Here is a 21,726-nt window from a genome sequence, read left to right on the forward strand (position 1 = left end):
AAGCTCTAACTGCTGGGTACTCAGTTCTCTCCTCTGTAAGACATGGAAAAACACCCTTGTCACGGAGGGCTGGGAAAACAGATGCATTAATGACTGTGAAACATTCTGGCAGAGCAGTGATTAGCGTCAGAAGGAAGTCCAGTCATCAGAGCATGGTCTGAAAAGGAATCAGGAATGAAGGCATGAAGGAATACCCTGGAGACGAAAAAGAAAACAAAATCCTGAGCAGATGCTCCCCTGGAGAGCCTTGTTTACTTTGTTCATCAAGTAGGACCTGAATAGCTTTGCCAAAAGCCAAGCTGGCTGAAGTCTCCAGTGTAACTTGGCCCTGACACAAAAAAACTTCAGCCCAAACCAGTAAAGTTTGGCAAAATTTTAACAAAATTAAATTAAATCCAAGTTCAATAAGAGGAAGCATCATGTAAACTCAGCGATAGCTGATACTACCCACTCTGCTTACAAACTTTGCCACCTCGCAAGATAAACCACCAGCTTCAAACTGCCCACACAGAGATTCATTGAGATGCCCAGAGGAAAGTTCCGCAGTGCTTTGTTCGGGGGAGAGTGTGAAATCTATCATATGCCTTTTATTTTTCATTGCTTTCCCTTTTCCCTGACTTCAGACTGACAAGAACAAATTAAAATTTCACAGCCAGCCTCACGCAGGGAGCACGGAATGCTGATCTGGAGGATTTCGGTAGACTTCTCCAGGATTACATGGATGGCAGGTGCCCAAGTCAGCGACACTGAGCCCACCTGTGGGTAAAAACATCCTGGTGCAAACCTTTAATGGGGAGAAAACGCAGATGAAGCACTAGCAGCATTATTACACATACTCATTTTCATTATTGATAATAAAGAATATTTATGCTGGAAAGTTGAGGCTACAGACACTACATGAATGCACATCTTGTTCTCAGTGTCAGTGCAATAGAGCCACTTACAGGGTAGTCAAAGATAGCCAGAAGGTACTTACATAAAAACACCTAAAAAATAATTAGTACTGAACACAGATTTTCACTGTGTCATTTCTAGAAACAAGAAAGGATTTATAACTTTGGACTCGTTTTTTAGATATTCCCAGGGCTTAGAAGGCTGTTGTTATTTTCTCTCTCCTTCGAGGACCCACTAACCTACTCTGTGTTCTGGGAATGGCTGAGGACAGCAGAACTATTGCTAAACTGCTGACCTTGATCTCTTGAGTACCAGTATTCCATGCTGACCTCAAGAACACTTCTGGCACTGATAAAGATCAGCCATGAAAGAGAGTAGTAGGAGGCAGAAACAAAAGAGAGGAACTTTGGTACTGTGAGGTACTGAGCACCTTTAACTCCCCTATTATGAAAGGTCCCTGTTCCCTTAGCCCTCAGAGACCTCTGGAGATGCCTGACTTTCCAATCATTTTATTAAGTAAAAAAATTGATATCCAAAGCATCTGAACTTCACATACATTCATTCTTACCCCTAATGCCAAACTGCTGCAACATGGCAGGACTGGAGGAGAGAAAGTGTGTGGATGTCAGCAAGCGCCACTTGCTTCTGGAGTTTACATTACCTTGAGCAGTAGAGTTCCATTTTTATAATGTTAAATTCCCACCAGTTCCTGACATTGATGATTCAACTGGCAAGGGCTGAAGGGAACTGCTGAGCAAACCATTTAAAGAAACAGGTTGGATATATTAGCTAGGAATTTTCTGGCACCAGTTCTATGGTTTGGTTAGTATATACCACAGCACAGACATTAAATGACCAATTCTTCTCTTTGCAGAGAACTATACTCTCCCCAGTTTTTAAGACAATCTCGCACATGGAAAAGAAAGAGGTGGGACTAGAGTCAACTCTCAGTTGTGCTGGTAGGTATTCAGTGTGATCTCAATGAATTCAATGGCTTTGGAGAGTTTTGGACCATCACCAGTGTAATTGGGAGAAGTTATTGACTCAGTAGCTCTTAAAAAGCCTTGGCATGACACAGGCCTAGGACTTCAACACCTGCATTACCAACGTTTCTGTTTGTGAATGTATTTGATTAACTCTGAAACCTCTTTCAGTTCAAAGTCAGAATGAGATATCAGATGCCATTGCAACACCACACAGCCACAACACTTGTGGAAAAGTAACCATAACAACACTCCAATGTCAGCACTGCAGGAACAACAGCATCCTCCACATTTCATTACTGCTTTGTTCCAATTCTGAATTTATAAAACCAGCTCTGCTCAGTCAGGATGTTTTAATCACCGAGACATATTTGGGAATACAACCATATGCATAAGCACCATTCCTCCTTCCAATCACCATCAAACCACAGCAGAACATGAACTCTGCTCGAGGACACAGGTTTACTCAGCTGATGACTATCTTGCCAAGCTGCTTACCCATTTGCTTTATTTTTCTTTCATAAGGCCATGGAAATCTTTGTTCACTTAAAGGCATCCTTCTGGTTTATTGTCCTAGATCACTTACCTTCTGGGTGATGATTATCAGTACAAGCAACAGCATGGCTACTGGGATAAAGGTGCCTTATCCCAAGCAGAATTTGTCTTCCCACAGAACTAAGTTACACAACGCCACGAGCGGGGTTGCATCATTTTAACTACAGGAGGTTACATTAGTACAAATTTTGTATTTACATAAAGATGAAGAAAAAAAAAATAATCATCTACAGGAACTAAAAAGTACATCTTGATTGAAAGATGGCTGAGACAACCTGATAACAGCTTATGTGTCTAGAAAACACTGGCACATGGAAGGGAAGGAACATTTTTAAGAAGCAAGTGGGGGAGGGCTAGCTACAAAGGAGAGATTGTGAAAAATTATTAAACCTAGACCCAAGAAAACATTTTTAAGCAATGAGATCATTAAACTACAATGTTGGCTCCAAGTGCAAAATGTTGGATTTGTTTCTCTGGACTCCTTTTATATAAGTCTGAACAAAGCACAGGAGGGAGTGGTGGAACACGGGCTTGGGATGCACTGACTGACCAAAGAGCTTATTTCCATAGTAGACAGAGGATACCGATACAAGTGACCTCAAAGATCTGGAGGGTTTGTTTGGCTTCTGAATCATAAAGAACGATCAACATCTCACTTTCTAACCACATTTCCAAGGTTTTGCTTACTCTGAAAAATCATACATCAGATGGCACGCAGAGCGGTGCGAGGCAGAGACAGATGCAAGGGGAAAGGAAGCATTTGTAACCATTGCAAAGCATCCCTCTGTGGGGAATCTTGCCTTCCTCTGGCTCCCACGGAAGTTAAGTATGTTTCTTGCCCATTTGGTCAGAGGGAGTGAATATGCAGAATGGGAAGTAACAGCCTTTCAAGATAAGTAAAAGTTGAGAATACCGACAGTCAAGAAACATATTGGAAATATCAAAAAGTCAAAACAGGGCTTTCATTTTAATTCAGCAAACCATTATCAAACACTCTTAGATAGGAGAAAAATACAGTCAAACCCAACCAATGGCAAGGAAAATGTCTTCAACCAAATGATCTGAGTGAATGATTCTCCACACTCATGTAGCAAAAGGCTGGTATGTACAAATCTGGTAAGAACTTTAAGCCTTGGTGATAAATCATTTACACCAAATTTTCAACTTCATTTTTAATTCATTTTTTTCCTTCAGCTATTTATACATTTTCTGGAAAATTCAAAATCCATTTCACTCCTGTTTTGATAAGAATGATTACAAAAATCAAAATAGTCTCTGATTTTGGTGAAATTTTATTGTATTTTTCCAGAGGGAAAAAAAAAAACAAAACAAACCAGAAACAGAAAACCAGAAGACATACCTTTGTGGGTGGCCTCCTGCAAAACTGGCAAAAGAAACCCACTGCTTTCCAGTTTCAATTCTATATTCAGACATGTTTGCATAACTTTTGCATTTGGAAAGGATCTTTCATATTTCAGGGGAAGATGGTTCTAGCAGGAAAAAAATATTCTTTAGCCAATAACAAGTTCTTTTTGTATTTTTCATTTTTCAGTTTAGCAAGAAAAGCTTCATCTTGTCCAACACAGTCCAAAAACCACTGACATTTGATTCTTATCAAACACAATCCTAACAAAGCTCTTGAGAATGGCTCATCCTTGAGACTTGAGGTTTTGACATAAGTTGGTTCATCCAGGTTTCCTCCTACTTCTGCTCTTTATCATCCCAGATGTTTTACTCAGGTGGAATCAGAGAACACTGCCTGCTTGTCTCACATCTCTAGATGTCCAGATGTCTGGCCTAGCTACTGGTGTTTTGAACACTCCTGGAAGAGTGGTTCAAAGAAGAGCATCACTGGTCATGAGGTAACCAACTCCATAAGTGCAATAAATCCAGTGCAGCTGCAAAGTACTGGAACAAGTAAGCCACACAAATACCCAGTAAATTTGATAGGTCCTTCAGCACCGTCTTACATGTGCAGAGCATGCCCTAAATTCTTCTGAGCACACGCAGCAAGCAGGGTACAACCGGTATGTACTGGGTTTACAGAGTGTAGGTGGACCAGTGGTGCAGGACATGCACACCAAGTCCCACATATCTTACATATTAAGTCCCACACAACTTGAACACCGCAGATTCACTCTGGTCAAAGCACACACGGATCTGTCTAGAAAATCCTAGACAGAATGATGATCCACAAGGCTTAAAGTATTTGTCCAAGTCCTATTAAAATGTGTCAAAAATCAGGTGACGCCAAAGTTCTTCATGTAACTCGATCATTTAGCTATAAGGATATAGACTTCTTGCAAGATCCAGCTAAATCAGCAAAGAACAACACTTCAGACTGGAAGGCAGATTGGAAGAATCTAGTGTCTTGACACCGCTTAATTAAGCTATGCTGCTTTTCACACCAAGACTGCCAGCAGAAGGCAAAACATATTGCAAGCATACAGTTCTCTCTACAACTAGACAGTAAATGGCACTCCTTCCTCACTTCCTCACTCTGCTACGTGCCGTTCCACCTTGCCTACCAACCATCCTGGCAGGAAACTATAGTGCAATGAGGGTGCACCAGAGCTGCTCTTCTCCAGCAATGAGGGCAGTTGTGCTGCTCTCCTCAGCCAGTGCCCAGGGGCCAAGGGACAGGGCACTACAGGTCTATGCTCTAAACAAAGTTGTTTTCTCCTGGCAAAGGGCAAGAGCACCGAGTGATGAGAGCACGTGCAGCAGTGGTGTGTGTCTTTATACCCCAGAGCAAAGAGAGAGCAGATATTAGTCTGAATTTGCACAGCAGTCCCCTCTTTCAGGCCAAGCTCAGCACTTCCAAGGGAAGGAAATTCACCCTGAGCTCCTGGCAGCATTTCTGAAACATCCTGTTAATCACTTTGCGGTTTTAAGAGCAAAAAGTGAAAAGGAATGAAGTCCAAGGGCTTACCCTGACTTTGTCATTAAGGCAGCTGTGAGGGGGAGAAACAAGTGAGTGGCTAACAGGCACACAAAGGTCAGAGCAGGAGCTTCAAAGTGTGAAGGTGCCTTATTGATTCTCCCTTCAGATCCTGAAACCAAGGCTTCTTTCTGCAGAGGCTGCAGACAGTAATTTCTCCTGGGTATCTAAAGAACTTGAAACCTGTTTTGAACTATTTACATTTATATAGAGGAAGAGAGGAAGGTATTTGCACATGACAGTAACTTCTGGAAGAATGAGGAGATACCAACACTGCTTTTGGTGCAAGTGCACAGAGAAGGGTGTTTCTGTCCTTTTCAGCCATAACAACCGAGAGGTGCTTTGCTTAGATTTAATGCATATTTCAGGATTTGGGGAGCAAGGACTGCCTTTTGGTTTTGTGTTTTGGGCCAAATTTGCCCATGAATGAGAACTTCTCCTAACTACTAATACAATGATATCAAATTATTCCAAGAATTTCACTATAAATAGGAAGAAAATACTGTAAGAGCAGCAAAGGCCACATTCAAAGTGACACCTTGGTATATGGTGGTCAAAGTATTGAGGGGATATGACTGGTTCCTTGAAAAATGTGGATAAGAAACCTAAAGGATATTAGGGTATCTGAGAATGATAGAACTCACCAAGACATCACACCTAGGGACCTAAATTACACCATCTAACTGTTGTGAAAAAATAAGTACCTTACTTGGATGAGACTAAAGGAGAGGAACTGGATGAGCAAACCAGTAATAACAGAGCTGAGGAGTAAAAATGTCAAGCTTCTTACACTTACACCATAAAATTTCAATAGCTTTGGTGATGTGAAGAAGCACAGGGAAGAACCAATCAGCCCAATGCTAATTCAGCCAAATTACTGGTATCAGTTTAGCAGTAGTCAGGAAATCGGAGCAGAGGGATGAGAAGAAGGTACTGCTACAAGAGCACAAAGCAGTGATTTGGGGAAAGTACTATGGGAAAGGAAGGCACTGTGTATGCCCTTCAAATTGGGTTAAAACCAAAGTTTGAATGGAATAATACAATTAAGCACAGTGAAGTGCACATCCCAAGAGAGGGCTGTTCAAAGAAAACTCAAAAAATTATTTAATCAGAAAGCACCAGAAGGAATGGAGGCACCATTATTACTGACAGAGCTTAACGAAATCACATCCCAGATCTGAATGCATCTGGAACAAACACTGGAGGAAGGTGTACCTGACTAGGTCTGTGCTCATTAAAAAAGAGCAGCTTGCACTGAAATCCCAAGACACATAACTTGGTCGCTTATGATCTGGAGGCTCCTTATGAGATTCATTAATGACAAATTGGTTGAACTGGTTGAAACTAATGATGTGTTTCTTGACATAAGGAAGGGCATTGACAAAGTATAAGTGGGGAGGGAAAAAAATCATGTCGTGGTGGCCAAGCTGCTGAAGGCAGAAAATGAGTTTGCCTGAATTTTGAGCAAATTATGTGCATGTGTATGATATTGCCACGAGTTGCTAAGAGGTGAAAGCACATCTGTTGCAATTGTAACAGAGCACATAAAAGAATTCAATCCATGCAAGCAATACAGTGGAAAAACAGTAAAATAATAAAGAGTATTTCCCAAGGGGCTCCGATACTTTTCATGAACAATGAAACATGTTACTGTCTCTTGACAGACATGAAGGAGGTGTCAGAGTGAAAAACCATGTGGTATGGCTTCATTAGGAATACCTGGATCCATCCCAACACATCCGTAGAAATACTCCATCATTAGGAACACACAGGTCATATTCTTAATGCTCAATTCCTACTGTATCTTCAAGTTACAGATTAGTTCCAATGTGTTCAAATAAATCTCAAAGTAAATCATGAAACCTCGAAGGTACAAAATTAATCAGGACACTTTGCAAGTGAGGCAAATTCAGCCACACAGTTTCCCACAGCCTTGCACAGGGGCTGCCCCCACTAAACTCACTGGGAACTTTTCCACTACAATCAGTGTGAACAGGATCAAGTGCATGGCTTGGCTGAACCCTATCCACTTGCCAACCAGTAATTTATTATTACAAAGGTCGTTCCCAGAAAACACATTCATATCAGGTCTGTGAGAATTAGCTATCACATAACTTGCATTGCCTACAGGGATTTTGAAAGAGACTCTGTAATTTATTTGGTGAGTACAGCCCTCCCTCACATTGCAAAGACTCTGAGCTCTCCTTTAAAAACTTCAAAAAATGGAAAAGAAATAATCCTAAGGAAGAAATGTGGCCTTTTAGCTAAGGGATTCTTTGTTCCAGAGGTTGCTGGAAATGCCCCTGCCATCACTTCAGAGACAATCAGGCTTTCCAGTTCTCTGACCTGAGACTCATAAGAACTGTAAATCCTACTAGTGAAATCAATTGTACCTGCTGCAAATCTTCAGAGCTCAGACTTACCAGTTTCCTTGCAAGGAACACTCTGCCCTTTGCCTGTGCTTTCCACCAGGGTTTCAGCAGCACAGAATACAATTTCATTCTCTTTAGGATGTCTGATAAGACAGGTCCCAGATGGAACAGCAGCCTCTTAGTTATTATGGACCAGTAAACACCTCCACGTGGATCTAAGGCTTAACTAATTCAGGGTGTGCACCCTTCCCATCCACATCCTACCATCATCACCAATAGCCCCTACAACAGTAGAACGAAAGCAGTCACCTGAGGCTCTCTAGAAGTCTGTTAGCACCTCTAATAAAAGTGCAATAGGAGTTCTACAACATTTTTACAATCATCCTACTTCTATCACACATCCAGCCACAAATACGAACCAGATCCATAGCCAAGAACTGATAGAAATCAACCCCTTGGGCTGCCATTTGATGTCACTCATCGATAATGGAGTCTTAAACAAAACTTCCACTTAACTTTCAGCCCAGACTTAACTCCCAAGCCTGTGTTTCCTCATCTGCATTTTGTTGCTGTGCTGTTGCCCATGCATTTTGAAGCAGACTGATAGATTTTGCCAGTCTTCCAAACATATTCTGCTTCAGTAATTTATGACCTGCAGGTCAATATCTGAAACGATGCAATGGGTTGCTATGGAAATGTCAATACCATCCGCTTCTCTGCACACATGTAATTGGGATATCCAAGAAAAATACCTGGAAATTTAGAAATGATGTTCAAGTCATCCTATGGTGACTCAAAATCAGATTTTCCCGCTTTGTTATATTTTACACTGGAGACTGAACAGCATTTTAGGGCTGCCTCAGACATGTAATACCCTTAGCCTGTAGCCTATGAGCTGCCTTTTTCTGACCATTTCATAGTTTAACAAGTCTCCAGTGGCTCTGCTTAAAGAAAACAAAGCAAGAAATACTTCAGCTTGCAAGTAGAATATGAAGTTGAAATGTATGATTTTCACCCTGCTTTTTAGTCAGCACTTTGTTAAGAGGGGCTGGGAACAGGCTGAGTAGAACTGGCAGGAAAGATGTCCAGTGAGCCTGTGAACGAGGAATGGAGCTGAGATTTAATCTGTGGCTTCAGAGTATACAACATGTTAAACTCAGATCCCTGAAAGAACAGATTCCCCAATCCCCACAGAATCCAATTCTTGATGTATTGAAAACAAAAACTGCTTTAAAACCACCTAACACATATTCAAGCCCCAAATATCTGGGGATTGGCTTTGACATGAATGAATGTGTGCAAGAGCACTGAAACACAAAGATCTCTGTAAAATGGGAACCAAACTTCTGCCCTGCTCCACAGGGAAAGAGACACACATGACTGATGTGCTCATTACTATATATAACCATGCCTCTCTAAAAAAGGAAAACCCTAGAAAGAAAGAAACCCAGGAGGATGAATGAACTCTGAACACTACGCTATAGTGAAGCTCAATCAGACAAACAGTTGCTGCCCACTCAACAACAACAAAACACAGCTCACAGGATGCAATCCTCAGTGCCTGTTGATTTCATAAATAGTAATAATCAGTCAAGGGCAATTTCTCACATCGCTGATTAGTTACTGTTGCTACCAGTCATGCCACATGCTTGCTCATGAAGTGACCTGGGTTTCCTGACCTATGGAAGGAAGATGCTTCCAAAACATCACCCCTTCCCACATCCAAAACCACATTCAAAACCCACATTAACCACAGTGCCAAGTTATTCTGAAGATACTTCATAAAAAGGAGATCAGAGAAAACAAAACAATGGTTCGTATTTGTTTAAAAGTTAAAAAACCTCCCTAAAGCACCAAGGTGGACTTCCCCTGCTAAGCATGTGAGGTGGTTTGGGGAGGGATATGCATTTTGGAGGCAGCTCCTTCAAGCATAAAACATTTGTCAGTGTCTCTCCCCATTCACAGTCATCAAGCACCTTCAGCAACTGTAATATGTCTCCATATGTGCAAGAGGAACATTATCTTGACAGGCAAACAGAGGTGGTCACAAAGTGCACAGATACTTGACAAGATTATATGTTTAAAACATTCCCACAGGTGGCAACTCATAGAAGGCTTTTTCTTTCAAGTCACTTTTAGGACTGAGCGTGTCTTACGTGCAACTCTTTTAACCAAAGGAGTCCTTCTCCAGTGTTCCATAAATAATCACTCCAACTTTCAAAAAGCTACAAGTGTTGAAGTGATGTTTTTAAATATTAGTGTTACCAGCAAACAAAAATAATCCATGTCTCTTCAAATTGCCAGTCTGCACTGGCCAAAGCCTGCAAAATGGAGCAAAGCCCAGGGAAATGAATGATGTTCCAAGGACAACTGTCTGAAGCTCAGCAATGCTAAAGCACCACCAGGCTCCTGCAGTATGACAGCAGCAAGGGACTGCAGAGGCTGAGCCGCCCAGGACCGCTCCTCCCTGACGCTTGGTCCTTGGGGATTTGTGGCCGCTTTTCCTCGCACACCCATCAGGTGATACTGCAAAGGGCTGCTGTGAAACCTCTGCTGAAAAGCTACCTACCTGCAGAGCTGTCAGCTCTGGAGCTGGAGTCAAACCGATCCCTAACACCCTCACCATCCAGATTGTGATTAATAATTTTTCCCCTTGAAAGCACTATACATTGACGGGCAGACGAGCCATGCCAGATGGTCCGAGCACACACAGAGAGCTGGAACAAGTAAGCGACTGCACAAAAACTCCTAGATAAAAGGAAGAGCAAAGATTCATACCAGGCTTTTCATCAAAGAATCTGATGGAAAAGAAAGTACACGGTATTTAACCCATTAACAAGCACTGTGGTTCCAAGAGTCGTGCAACGTGACAAAGTAAAAGGAATGCCTTGGTCTGCAAGAGACCTCACCCTTTGCATGGGCATGGATGTTCTCTCCTATGAAGACAGGCTAAGAGAGATGGGTTGGTCAGCTTGGAGAAGCTTCTGAGGAGCACTTAAGAGCAGCTTCCAGTGCCTAAAGGGGCCCTCAAGAAGGGCTTTTGACAAGGGCCTGTAGGGGCACCTTTAGGATCCCTTCCAACCCAAACCAGTCTGTGAATCTATGAAAATTAAACTATGAAGAGCAAACACACATGTAAGCTTTATGCCACACAAATATTAGGACAAAGTATTTTGAAAAATAATTACAAATCATACCTAACATGATCATTTAGAAAAAACAGAGTTTGAACTCCTAGTACCCAGTAACACAGCTTCTGCTACTGCTTTATCCTACTCTTTCAAAGCAGTGGTTCTGCTCTATAGAAGAACAGAATTTTTCAAGAGGAAATTAATCTACCACTGTACCGAAGTGCAGATTCAAAGCAACTGAAATCAGAAATCTTACTGTTTATTTCCTGGGCTAAGATCCTCTTGCTTTATAATTGCAGGAAAGCACAGGGGAAAGGAGACTTGCACCAGTTGAAATGAAAGTTAACACTGCTGCTTCTCAATTGAAAGTTATTTTTACCTAGAAAGTCCAGGCACCCCCAAGCATTGCTTAGGGAATTCAAAATGCAGAGAACACAAATAAATAAGCAAAAGCTACAAAACAGCTACATAAAGTTATTACCCAACACAGGCTCTGGCTATAAACCCAGGCTCTGTAGACCAGGCACCTAATTCATACCAACCACCGGCTTATTACAGGTGTACTCCAGCCTCCCATAGAGTGTAACACATGGTTTGCTAAAGTGTAAGCATCAAAGAAGCATGCGCTTCTCTTCTCATCCTGGGAGAAATGTCAGGCCCAAAGAGCTGCATTCCCCTCTTACCTCTTCTACAAAAGGCAAGTGAAGTGCTCTGTATCACCTTGCTCTACCCAGCTCACCCAGCAGGTAGCAGTTGCAAGCAGGAGCTGTCTGCACCGCTAAACTCCCCCAGCACTGCTGCATCTCACAGACCCATGTGGGACCTATGATTACAACAGGGATGGAGGCAGGAGAAGCAGCTGTGGCTGTACTGGGAGGTGGGTTTGGGGCAGTAGGAAGGACTTTTAAAGGGAACAGTACATAATGCAGAGATAAGATGCATTGTATCATGCATCACCTACATATACACAGACAGATTAAAAAAACAACACTTTAGCTCAGGCATTAGCTTGACTGTCTATGTAGCACTAGCTCTGGGACACTAAACACTCTCCCTTTGACCAGCACTGAGCTCACAAGCAACACAGCATTCGCTGATAGGGATATCTGTGGTGTACAGCAGCCACCATGAATTGAATTAGTGAAGAGAAAGACCAAGCCATTGTTTCCCATTCTCCAGCTGGGTCTTGCACTGTTACAAATGCAGTGACCCTTACAGTGCCCCTTCTGCAAGCACTGAGACACCAGCAGCACACAGCATTGCATCACTGGCCAGCCACCAAGGAGCAGATTTCACACAGCTGAGAATAGTCAGAACCAGCTGGAATACATTTTTAAGCCCTGGCCCACTTCACAAGGCCTCACATGTGGCTCTTCTGTCGTAAGAAATGACAAAAATTTACATGTTTGAAGGATATTCATCTCCCTTGCAATGTTGGGCTTGCCCATTGCTTTCATTTGATGATGCCTGCAGCTTTCAGCCTGATCAAACCACTGTATCATCATTATCATGGACAGCAGACAAAATTTATGCTGCTTTTACTCAGAAAACATTTTAAACAGAAAACCTTCAGTGACATTTTCTACTAGAGCTTCTTTCGGTGATGCATACCAGATGCTATTTTGCGTATTGTTATTAAACACAGAGCCTGAATCCCATGGTACAAAACAGCAAACACTACATGCTACCCATATTTGTGAATTCTCACTTTCAGAATCCATTTCCTAAATGGAGATACGGGTTGCAGGACACTTTCAGCTTGTCAGGCCAGAATATTAAGGTCTTTCTGTGAACAAGTTTCTCCCTCTTTGTGCCTGGCAGAGACACCAGAACCCACTGGCTCATCGCCATCCTCTGTCTTTCTCAGCAGGTTGAACATGAACACAGCTTGTAAATAAACAAACCCCAATCGGATGACACTTTGTGGAAAAACTCACCAGCAAATGTGGAACTGCAGAAACCATGTGGGTGTGCACATACATTTTCATCAGCAGAAACTCCTCACATGCCTGTGGGTGGCTGCGCGCACTCCTGCATGCAAACACTCGCACAGGCTCTGAAGGCAAGGCTGGACTCATGACCTGTGCTCCAATGAACTCTGCTCCGATACTGGGCTATTACCAGCAAGAAACAGGATCAGCTTTCAGTAAAAACAAGCTTTATGTTGCTCTGGTCCAAAAGGCAAATATTTTGTTCTCTCTTTCCTCCCAGGAGACCGAGTGACTAAGTTCATTAAGGATTGTGAGATCAATGGATATTATAAAGAAGAATTAAAATGAATCTCAGTGAAATCTGTTGTCTCCCTAAATGTATCTGTAAACAAACAAGCGCTAACTAAATGCAAACATAAACAAACAAGTGATTCATCAAGCTTAGTTTCACACACCCCTAGTGCTGAATTAATTGAGAAAAGAATGTGAAAGATAAAATAAGCACATCCCCTATGCTTTCATCAGAGCTTCTCACTGAAGTTTTGCAGGACTATACGTATGAGAACTGGAAACTGTTGCTTTATACACCAGTATCAGATTTATTATTGTTCTGTTGTAGTTAGCAGTGTTTGGTAATACTCAACTCCAGCTGGAAACTGTTCACAACATTCACTTAGGAGAGCCTCATCACAGTGTTTTAATTCAGTGGAGAAGCTGAAATGAACTCAACAATTAAGAATGAAATTAGTTCTCTTTTTACATTAGCTAACGATACAAGCAAATCAGTGATATTTAAATAAGCACCAATAATTAAGTTGTTTCTCTTTAATTCATGCATAGCCGAATGAAAGCAACTTGCTCCAGTAAATTCCTCATCACCAACCCAGGAGCCCAGTTCCCCCATTCAGCATACAAAGCATTTAGCATGAGGTATATAGCTGAGTCCCGCTGAAATCAATTTGCCTTAAGAACCTGCTCAAAGTTAAGCATGCACTGAGGTGTTTCCTTGAAGTATATATAGGTCTCAAACTACCTAATGAGAAATAAGGAGATAAATACAGAAACTGAGCTTCTCAACACGCCATTACTATGTTCCTATATTCTATGTTCAGTTACAGTTTATTACAGGAATGACTCCACAACATCCCACCTATTTTTACTTACTAAAAGAGGATTTATGTTACTGGTGAAACAAAACAAGGCTGCAGTGGCTACAGATTTGATATCATGAAGAAATAATAATGAGAAAGTATTTAATGAATGTTCAATCATTCTGAAAGCAATTTTTAGATTCTGGAAAAGAAATGTTTAATTAAAAGCAATAATCCTTTGAAGATGGAATATATTTTCCAAGAGTCAAAAAAGCCCACTGCAAAAGTAGCCCACACAGCTTTACTGTGGTCCTGATCACACATGGGCATCACCATGTGTCTTTAGTCACATGAGCACTTCCCCTCTGATAAAAATACAGCAAAACTACTAATATTAACCAAAAAAAAAAAAAGTTCAAATAATCTCATAATTTTATTTCCAGCCAAAAGAAAACTGTGTGCCCCAGAAGCACTGGAAAGGTTGACTTTTTACCTGATACCATCCCATGGCCCAGCTAAGGCCACCCACTGGGGAGGTCTTATGGTAGAAAATTCCAGAAATTCTGGAAAAAGGAGACTATTCCTTTGTATTTTACACCAAGCACATCTAAGAGCACTGTTCGTTAGCTTTCACCTAATCATCCCAGATGATTTATTGCACTGTTATAAAATCAAAACCTTTAGATTTATCTTAAAGTTTCATATTCAAATTGCTTCAAGGGTCTTATTTGCCTGTGCTAGCACAGAACTGCTTCATCAGCTGTGCCTCTGGTTGGGCAGGGTGACATCCCATGGCCTAATGCCACCCCCTGGAGACTTGTTTTGTCAGGAGTGCATAACCTTGCTTCTTATTCAGAAGTTGATTCGCAAGTGAAATCTCAGTCTTTCTCTTCCCAGAAAAGCCCCACAAATCTGGAATGTGAAATTCAGAGAACACCCAAGCCAGGAGAGAAAGTCAGATGTATTTATCATGCACAGATGATGTAGGAAGGAGACAAAAAATATTGTCATCAGTGCCTTACTGACTGCAAAATAAGGCAACATTAATTAATCAGCAGGAGTACATGCTGAGAGGAAATATTGACTGAATTTTGGAGAAACTTCAGTTTCCTGAAGGAACTGCTCCCCTGCAAAGGTAACCGGGAAAGTTTCTGTAAATTAGGATGGCAAGCAGCCAGCCCTCAGCCAACCTGAGTGTCATTTCAGGAAGTCCAGAGAAATATACACTAGATGCATGTTGGTTTCTAAAAAGTAATTTAAACACATTAGTAAATCAATGGCATTGACAGCTTGATGGACTATGATGGAGAAGTCTTCCTTTGCAATATCATCTCGAAAACCTGCAAAGCTCTGGCAACCGAGTTGTTACAACTTTACTGTATTTTCATCTTTTCCAACAGCTTCTGGTGTTCGGTTGTTTCAGCTTCAATTAACATGGATTTCTCTCCTGCTGAATTGACACCCAACCCCTCAGGGCTCCAAAACACCCCATCAGTGTGAAGAGGAGGAAAGGCTTTTGTCCTTCTGCACCATGGACAGTCAGGAAGTGTCAGTAACAGGACTGAGGAGCAGTCCTGCTCTGATGAGGTTTTGGGTCAGAAAGGAGTTGTTTGCCTCTATGGACTAGAAACAGCAACTTGTTTCTGTCCTTTTACCTGACTTTTTGGTAGTGTTTATGGCTGGGGGGATGTTACCCACCCTCCACATAAAGAAAGGAGAGAGTAGTAAAACTAAAACAAACACGGTTAAAAAACACAACATAAAGATGATGGGTTTTGCCCCAAGAAGTACATCAGGGGGTCACACAAAACGATCACATCTTCCAGCATCAAGCACCACCCTCTGAAAGTCTGACCAAAAGCAAACCCAGGTATTGCTGTGGGAAAGAGTCATGAGTCTTCAGCAGAGGCTGGGAGCCTGTGAGTCTGTCCATCCCACCTGCCCAGAGCACATTCGTGATGGGACTTGCATCATACTGGGTTTGGCCATTCCAAGGGATTTAATTAGCAGTTACAGAAACAACTGTCTGCCTGGTTTAAGCACATTTGGAGTTACCTTGCTGTCTTCCTCAGTAATAAACTGTTCTGGGCTAAGGTCATCTTTCATCTGTGCAGTAAATAAAACTGTCAACTAAAGCTGAGTTTCTGTTTCTCATCACTCAAGCAATACAATAAAACTCTGAGCAGCGTATTTAGACAATGATTTTGAGGGAGAAGGAAAACCTTAAGGAAGTTTTAGCATAATCACTTCCTTTCAGTTGATCAACATAACAGACACCATAATTGAGCTGGGGAAATGTGACATTAAAGCTTATAAGCCTGATAATCAGATTGTCTTTAGAGGCAAAAATCAAGCTGGTTTTCCAGACCTCATCATACCCATTAATTAAATACTTGCCATCTCTTCACTTAAGATCTAAAGAACATTTAAGCAAAAACCCAGCAGTTTCAAGAAAAAACAACCTCCTCTAACTTGCCTGTTTAATTCTAGCTCTCTCATGTAGGAAGTTTTACTGCTGTCAAGCAACATTTCTCATCTTCGTAAGAAGGAATTCAACTGGAAATATTCAAATATTTTCAACATGTTGCTTATTTTTATCTAGAGGCAGATAAATTGTAATATGAGTGCAAGCAGTAAAAGCAGTTGCCAGAAAAAGAAATAGGGTTTATTCCTACCATACCTACAATACATTAACCACTACATGAAAATATTTCTCTTTCCAACACAATTAAGCCTAATCTGCAGTGAGCTCGCACAGACTTTCATCGCACTACTCTGCTGCAGATTATTAGTTGCCTGAAATATGATGCTTACACTTTTCCAGTATATTAACAAATAGTACTGTTTGAGAGGGGAAAAACAAGTAGAAATATTGCACCCTTTACCCTGTGATTCTTGCAAACACCAGATAATCCTACACCAGTCAAAACACAATGATTCACACTGCCAAAACAAGTGCTTACTTTACCCAAGATCTGATAGCATTTATGTAAACGCAGAAGCAAACCTGGCAGGGTCTGAAATCAGACCTGATTCACGTCCGTCCTTTCCCAGCACATTCCACTTCTTAAAACCCAGCACGTCAGCAGAGCCTTCATAAAAGAAGATGCATACCTTGAGCTCCCCGGGGTTTAGGAGGTTGTTCGGTTTGTTTGTTCATACTTTTTAAACAGATGGCATAAAATCGTAATTTCCCTTACTGTGATATAAATGATAGATAATAGAATCATTGAATCATGGAATGGTTTGGGTTGGAAAGGACCTTAAAGCTCAGCTAGTTCTAGCCCTCTGCCACAGGCAGCGACACCTTCCACTAGATCAGGTTGTAGCATATAGAAAATGCTAGAAAAACCCTGCTGTCAGACCCACCTCACTGTATCTGTCAGCACAACCTAGAACTTACTTCCACGGTTGGGAAAATGCTTTTTTTTTCCCCTTTATGCATGAATCTACCCTCACAACTGGTCAATGGATATTCCTAGTTGCCTTTGGAGAAGATCAGCTGCAGGGACCTCTCTCCCACTGTCCTGCAGCTCTCTGCCTAAGCAGACATCGGGGCACGTACACTGACTCAGGGCACTGAGAGCTCCAACAAACCACCATCCAGAAGAACAGCATTTAGGAGACTATGTCCCCATATATGTTCCTTACGAGAATAATTAAACTTAAAACAAGGAGGGTCTCATGCGCCCATCTGGGTTCTTCTGCTCCACAGACCCAGCTCCACAAGGAGCACGGGAGAACCTGGAGAGATTTCCCTAACAGCAATATCCCAACAGAGCAGCTGATGGTGGGAGTAAATCCCAACACCCTTGTGCCATGCAAGATCCCATGCAACCCCTGTGCAAACCCCAAGTCCTTGAAATGACGACTGACCCACCCAACTCCAAGTTCATGGAGCTTTCAATTCCTTCACCCTGTTTCACTGGAGAGAGAACAGTTTGTCCTGTTCCTCATGAGAAGAGAGCCAGAGATAGGGATAGTTGTAAGGAATTTGTATCTATCTATCCAAACCCAAACATTCAAAAATTATGACTCACAATCCCCTCCCAAATCATGGGATTAAATTAACATATCATGGGACTTTGAAAGATGCCGTCTTAAAAATTATGGAACACTCTATACTTTGTGTTGCTACTTCAAAATGTTTACACAGTCAGAAACTGCAAAGTTCTTATCAACAGTTAAAAGAGACAGAAGCTCACCTAGGAAAAAAAAAAAAATCATCATCACATATTCATAAGATTCCTGGAGGCTGGACCTTTAAAAATAGAGCAAGTGTTACAATTCATCGCATGTAAATTTAGGGGACTTGGCAACAATGCAGATGTCTCCAGGGATGGTGGAAGAGGGGGAGTGCTCTTGGTTAACCTCATTTTTTTAAATGGATACAGTATGCTGAAAGGGCCCTACTAAGTATTTCCCAAATAAGCCCATTGATTAATGGAGAGCACTATGGAAACAGCAGCACAATGAGCTTAACACCCAGTCACTAAATATTTTGACGTTTGTTAACCAAAACTAGATGCATTCCTGAAAAAGACAAACTGGGAAATAAAATTACAGTTTTTGAAAGCGTGTCCTTTCCATGCCTGTTGCCTCGAGCAGAGCAGAGGTGGGAAGCCAGGTTTAATAAAAGATAGAGGAGAACAGACCAGTTTTGAAGTGGATGCTCACGTTTCTGGTTAAAGGCAAAGAGAATTTCATGGAGGGAAAAGCCCGTATAGTACAGTCGGGTTTCTTCCAAAATAAAAATTAATCTTTAATCAATTTCACAAATCAAAAGAGGGTGGGTGGAGGGGAATATTGCTCCTCTCACCATTTCTTCCTTATTTTTAAATCTGAAATATGAAAAATCACAGCTATTCCTCCCTACCACCAACACCTGCTGTTCCAGACATGGTCGGTGCTACATCTCAGCCCGACCTGCATGAGTTCAGCCTGGCTTTTGCTCTTTAATCCCACAGTACTGGCTGTTGGCTATTATTACCTTGTGCCTTTGTACCAGAGCCTGCAAGGTTCAGCCCTCCAGCGAGGTGACAGATGCAGAGGCCTGGTGGCATCACACACAGCATGTAGCTTTGCTGCCAGTCACGGTGGGCAGCCACTGAGTAGCTCCACGAGAAGCCAGGCAGCACAGAGCTGCATTTCAGAGAGGTGTTTTCAGCCCCTGCTGTCAGAGCCTTCCCCCAGCAGGTACCACATGCCAATAACTGGAGCTGGTGCACAGTTTATGCTTTTTCTGTGTACCAGACTCCTACTCCTGAGGAATATTTACCATCCCAAAACAAAAATACTGCCATAAGGTGTGAATAAAATCAAGTCTCTTTTGTTTAAGAGGAAACACAGTGACTGGATGATATTTTCCAACACTGCAATAATTTTATAAACATCTACTAACAGAGCAGCTTCCATCCTATGAACCTGAGATTTTGGTGCTGACTCCTGTGTTCCCCAGCTCTGCTCCATAACAAGTAGAAGGCAACCAGAAGAGCCCAGCAGAGCACTGTGTCAGCCACAAAATTCATGGGTTGTTTTGATGGCCAAAGTGGGGAAAAAATAGGTGAATGCTCTTGCTTGCAACCTTCTCTTACCCCATTTCAGCTTCACATTGAGAAACGTATATGGCTCACTTGGCCCTAATTTCAGTGCCTCATCCCTGTGGCTCTGTTCCTTCAAGCAGTTTCTGGGGATTGCTGTATGCAAGAGTAGAATTTTTACAGCAGTTGCCATGCTCATTATCTTTTGAAAATGCTTAAGGTAGCATAGTAGAGGGATGGGGATCACTGGGAAGATTTCTACAAAGGACAATCTAACACATCGCATTATACTTGAAAACATATTATACTGACAGAAGATAATACTAGGGTATGAGTGGCAAATAACTCTGCAGTTTGGTAGACACAGTTGGAACAAAAATGGAGCTATTTTGCTGTTTCCACTCAAATGACCCAGTTAATCTCAGTGTTAACACCGGCTGTCAAAACATCCACTTAGCAGATTTGCATCCCTTGTTTACTCAGAAAACAAGGTGCAACATCCAAGCAGTTACCACAGGAATAGAAAATACTACATAGAACAGGTGGTTATGTTTAGCTCCAGTTACTCCATCACTGTCTATCACATGCTTAGTACTATGCTATACTACATTCGATCTCAGCCAAAAGGCCAAGAACATTAAATTCCACACTTGGAAACACATAAATAAAGCAAGAAAGTTTGTGTCCATATCTGAAGATACCATTATTTTCTTGCTGGGATTAAATCCAGCCCAGTGAAGACACTGTCAGTGAGAAGCCTGTGTACCACATCAGCTTTGGTATCCTTGCCGCAGCCTTCCAACACAGTCTTTTCAACTGGTCCCTAGTAGGCAGAAGCACCTCATGCACCATCCCCTTGTTCTGCTCTGACTTGAGGACTCAGCAGGACACAGGACACTTCCACCATCCCGGAGATGGTTTTGACTGCTGCAGTGCTTGCTTAGCACTCCCCTACCTTTTCATTTACAGTGGGAGAAGAACACATTTCCATTTTCAAGGATAAAAAGCCAGAGACAGCAGATCATGATGGCCACGTGCCTTCAGCTACACTCTACACATCAGCTGGCATTAACATCTCTGCCTTACCTTCATACAGGGTATCCACATTCTCAATAGGAAGCTGCTTCTTGGCAGCTGCTCTGCGATAGACCACGTGCGTCCGGCCTCCTCCCTCCTCCTCCTCCTGGGCCCCCTTCTCCAGAGGTTCAATGAAGAACTCATCCTTGTCTGTGCGGATCATGCCAGCCTGCAGCGACAGGGCAGAGATCGACCACTTTGCATTACTGCACGTACAGCAGACGTGGTGAGTAAACAGTTGCAATATGCTTAAGCACACTTTAGTGCTCTCTAGAGAGCAATTAGGATGCAGAGAGGAAACCAGGTGAATCCTTTATTACAGCAAAACCAAGCATCATTTCTCCAACTTGACAAGAAAGGACAAAAGGTACAACCCTGAACCGAAAAGACTTCTCCTGAAACCACAGGAGTGAAGTGCAAGTCTAAGGACCTGCCCCATTAGTAGAAAGCTACAGTGAAAGTTACTACAACTTTAGCTATCCGTCAGGCCCAGGGTGATCCAGTGTTTACTCTCTGCTAAGTAAAAGATCACTTCAGCACTATAAGCTGGTCCTGATGGACAGTTCAACAACCAAAAAACACAGCCCTTGTGTACAGAAGCAAGGCAGAAAAGTAGCACATCTTCCGTGAAGGCAACTGAGCTTTATGACTATTTCCCCCTCGACAAAAAGGGTTCAGCTTTACAAAATACTCTGAAGAATTAGCCACAACTAGTTCAGGAAAGGTATCAGTAGTGCATTGCTATGAAATAAATACTTATTCAGACTGGACCAGGTACCCTGGCATGGAAAAAAAAAGAGAAATCTGCATTTCTGCAAAGCACTCTGAAGGAACATCACCCCAGCAATTCCCACTGTGTTCAGGGGAAGCCCTCATAAAGACTGAAGACATTCAAATGAAAACACCTTTTCAGCATCTTCATGCAGGAGGAATGTCTCAGTCACCTGGTCCAAGGCATTTGCCTCCTCTTGCAATCCTGCCCCACTGCAGAAGGTCACAGAAGCCAGTAGCTGGCTTGCAGAGATGCTTGGCTTGAATCAATTTTTCTGCATGTGTTTGCATATCTGTGTTTGAGAACTTAAACTAATGAACTCTTTGCTTGTAAACAGAAAGTTTTACTCTTCATGTGAGAGAAATAGCTCAGATTACTGTTGAGAGAAGCCCCAGAACCAACCTTCAGAAGCTCCTTCATCCTGCTCTTTCCTATTCTG

General features: G+C 42.1%; 1 protein-coding gene across 5 annotated transcripts in view; it reads right to left on the reverse strand.

Moving 5' to 3' along the window:
• Positions 1–21,726, reverse strand: part of LOC133211604 (A disintegrin and metalloproteinase with thrombospondin motifs 2-like) — a 177,968-nt gene that overhangs the window by 91,334 nt on the left and 64,908 nt on the right. For all 5 annotated transcript variants that reach the window (XM_061352118.1, XM_061352120.1, XM_061352119.1 and 2 more), the window contains one exon: positions 20,525–20,684. In XM_061352118.1, coding sequence (XP_061208102.1) covers positions 20,525–20,684 — 160 coding nt within the window. The remainder of the gene's footprint in view (positions 1–20,524; positions 20,685–21,726) is intronic.

Source organism: Neopsephotus bourkii, unplaced genomic scaffold (assembly GCF_033783945.1).
Source record: "Neopsephotus bourkii isolate Nb327-2 ecotype Australia unplaced genomic scaffold, CSIRO-AGI_Nbou_v1 NB_620, whole genome shotgun sequence".
In the NCBI taxonomy this organism is placed as follows: Eukaryota; Metazoa; Chordata; class Aves; order Psittaciformes; family Psittacidae; genus Neopsephotus; species Neopsephotus bourkii.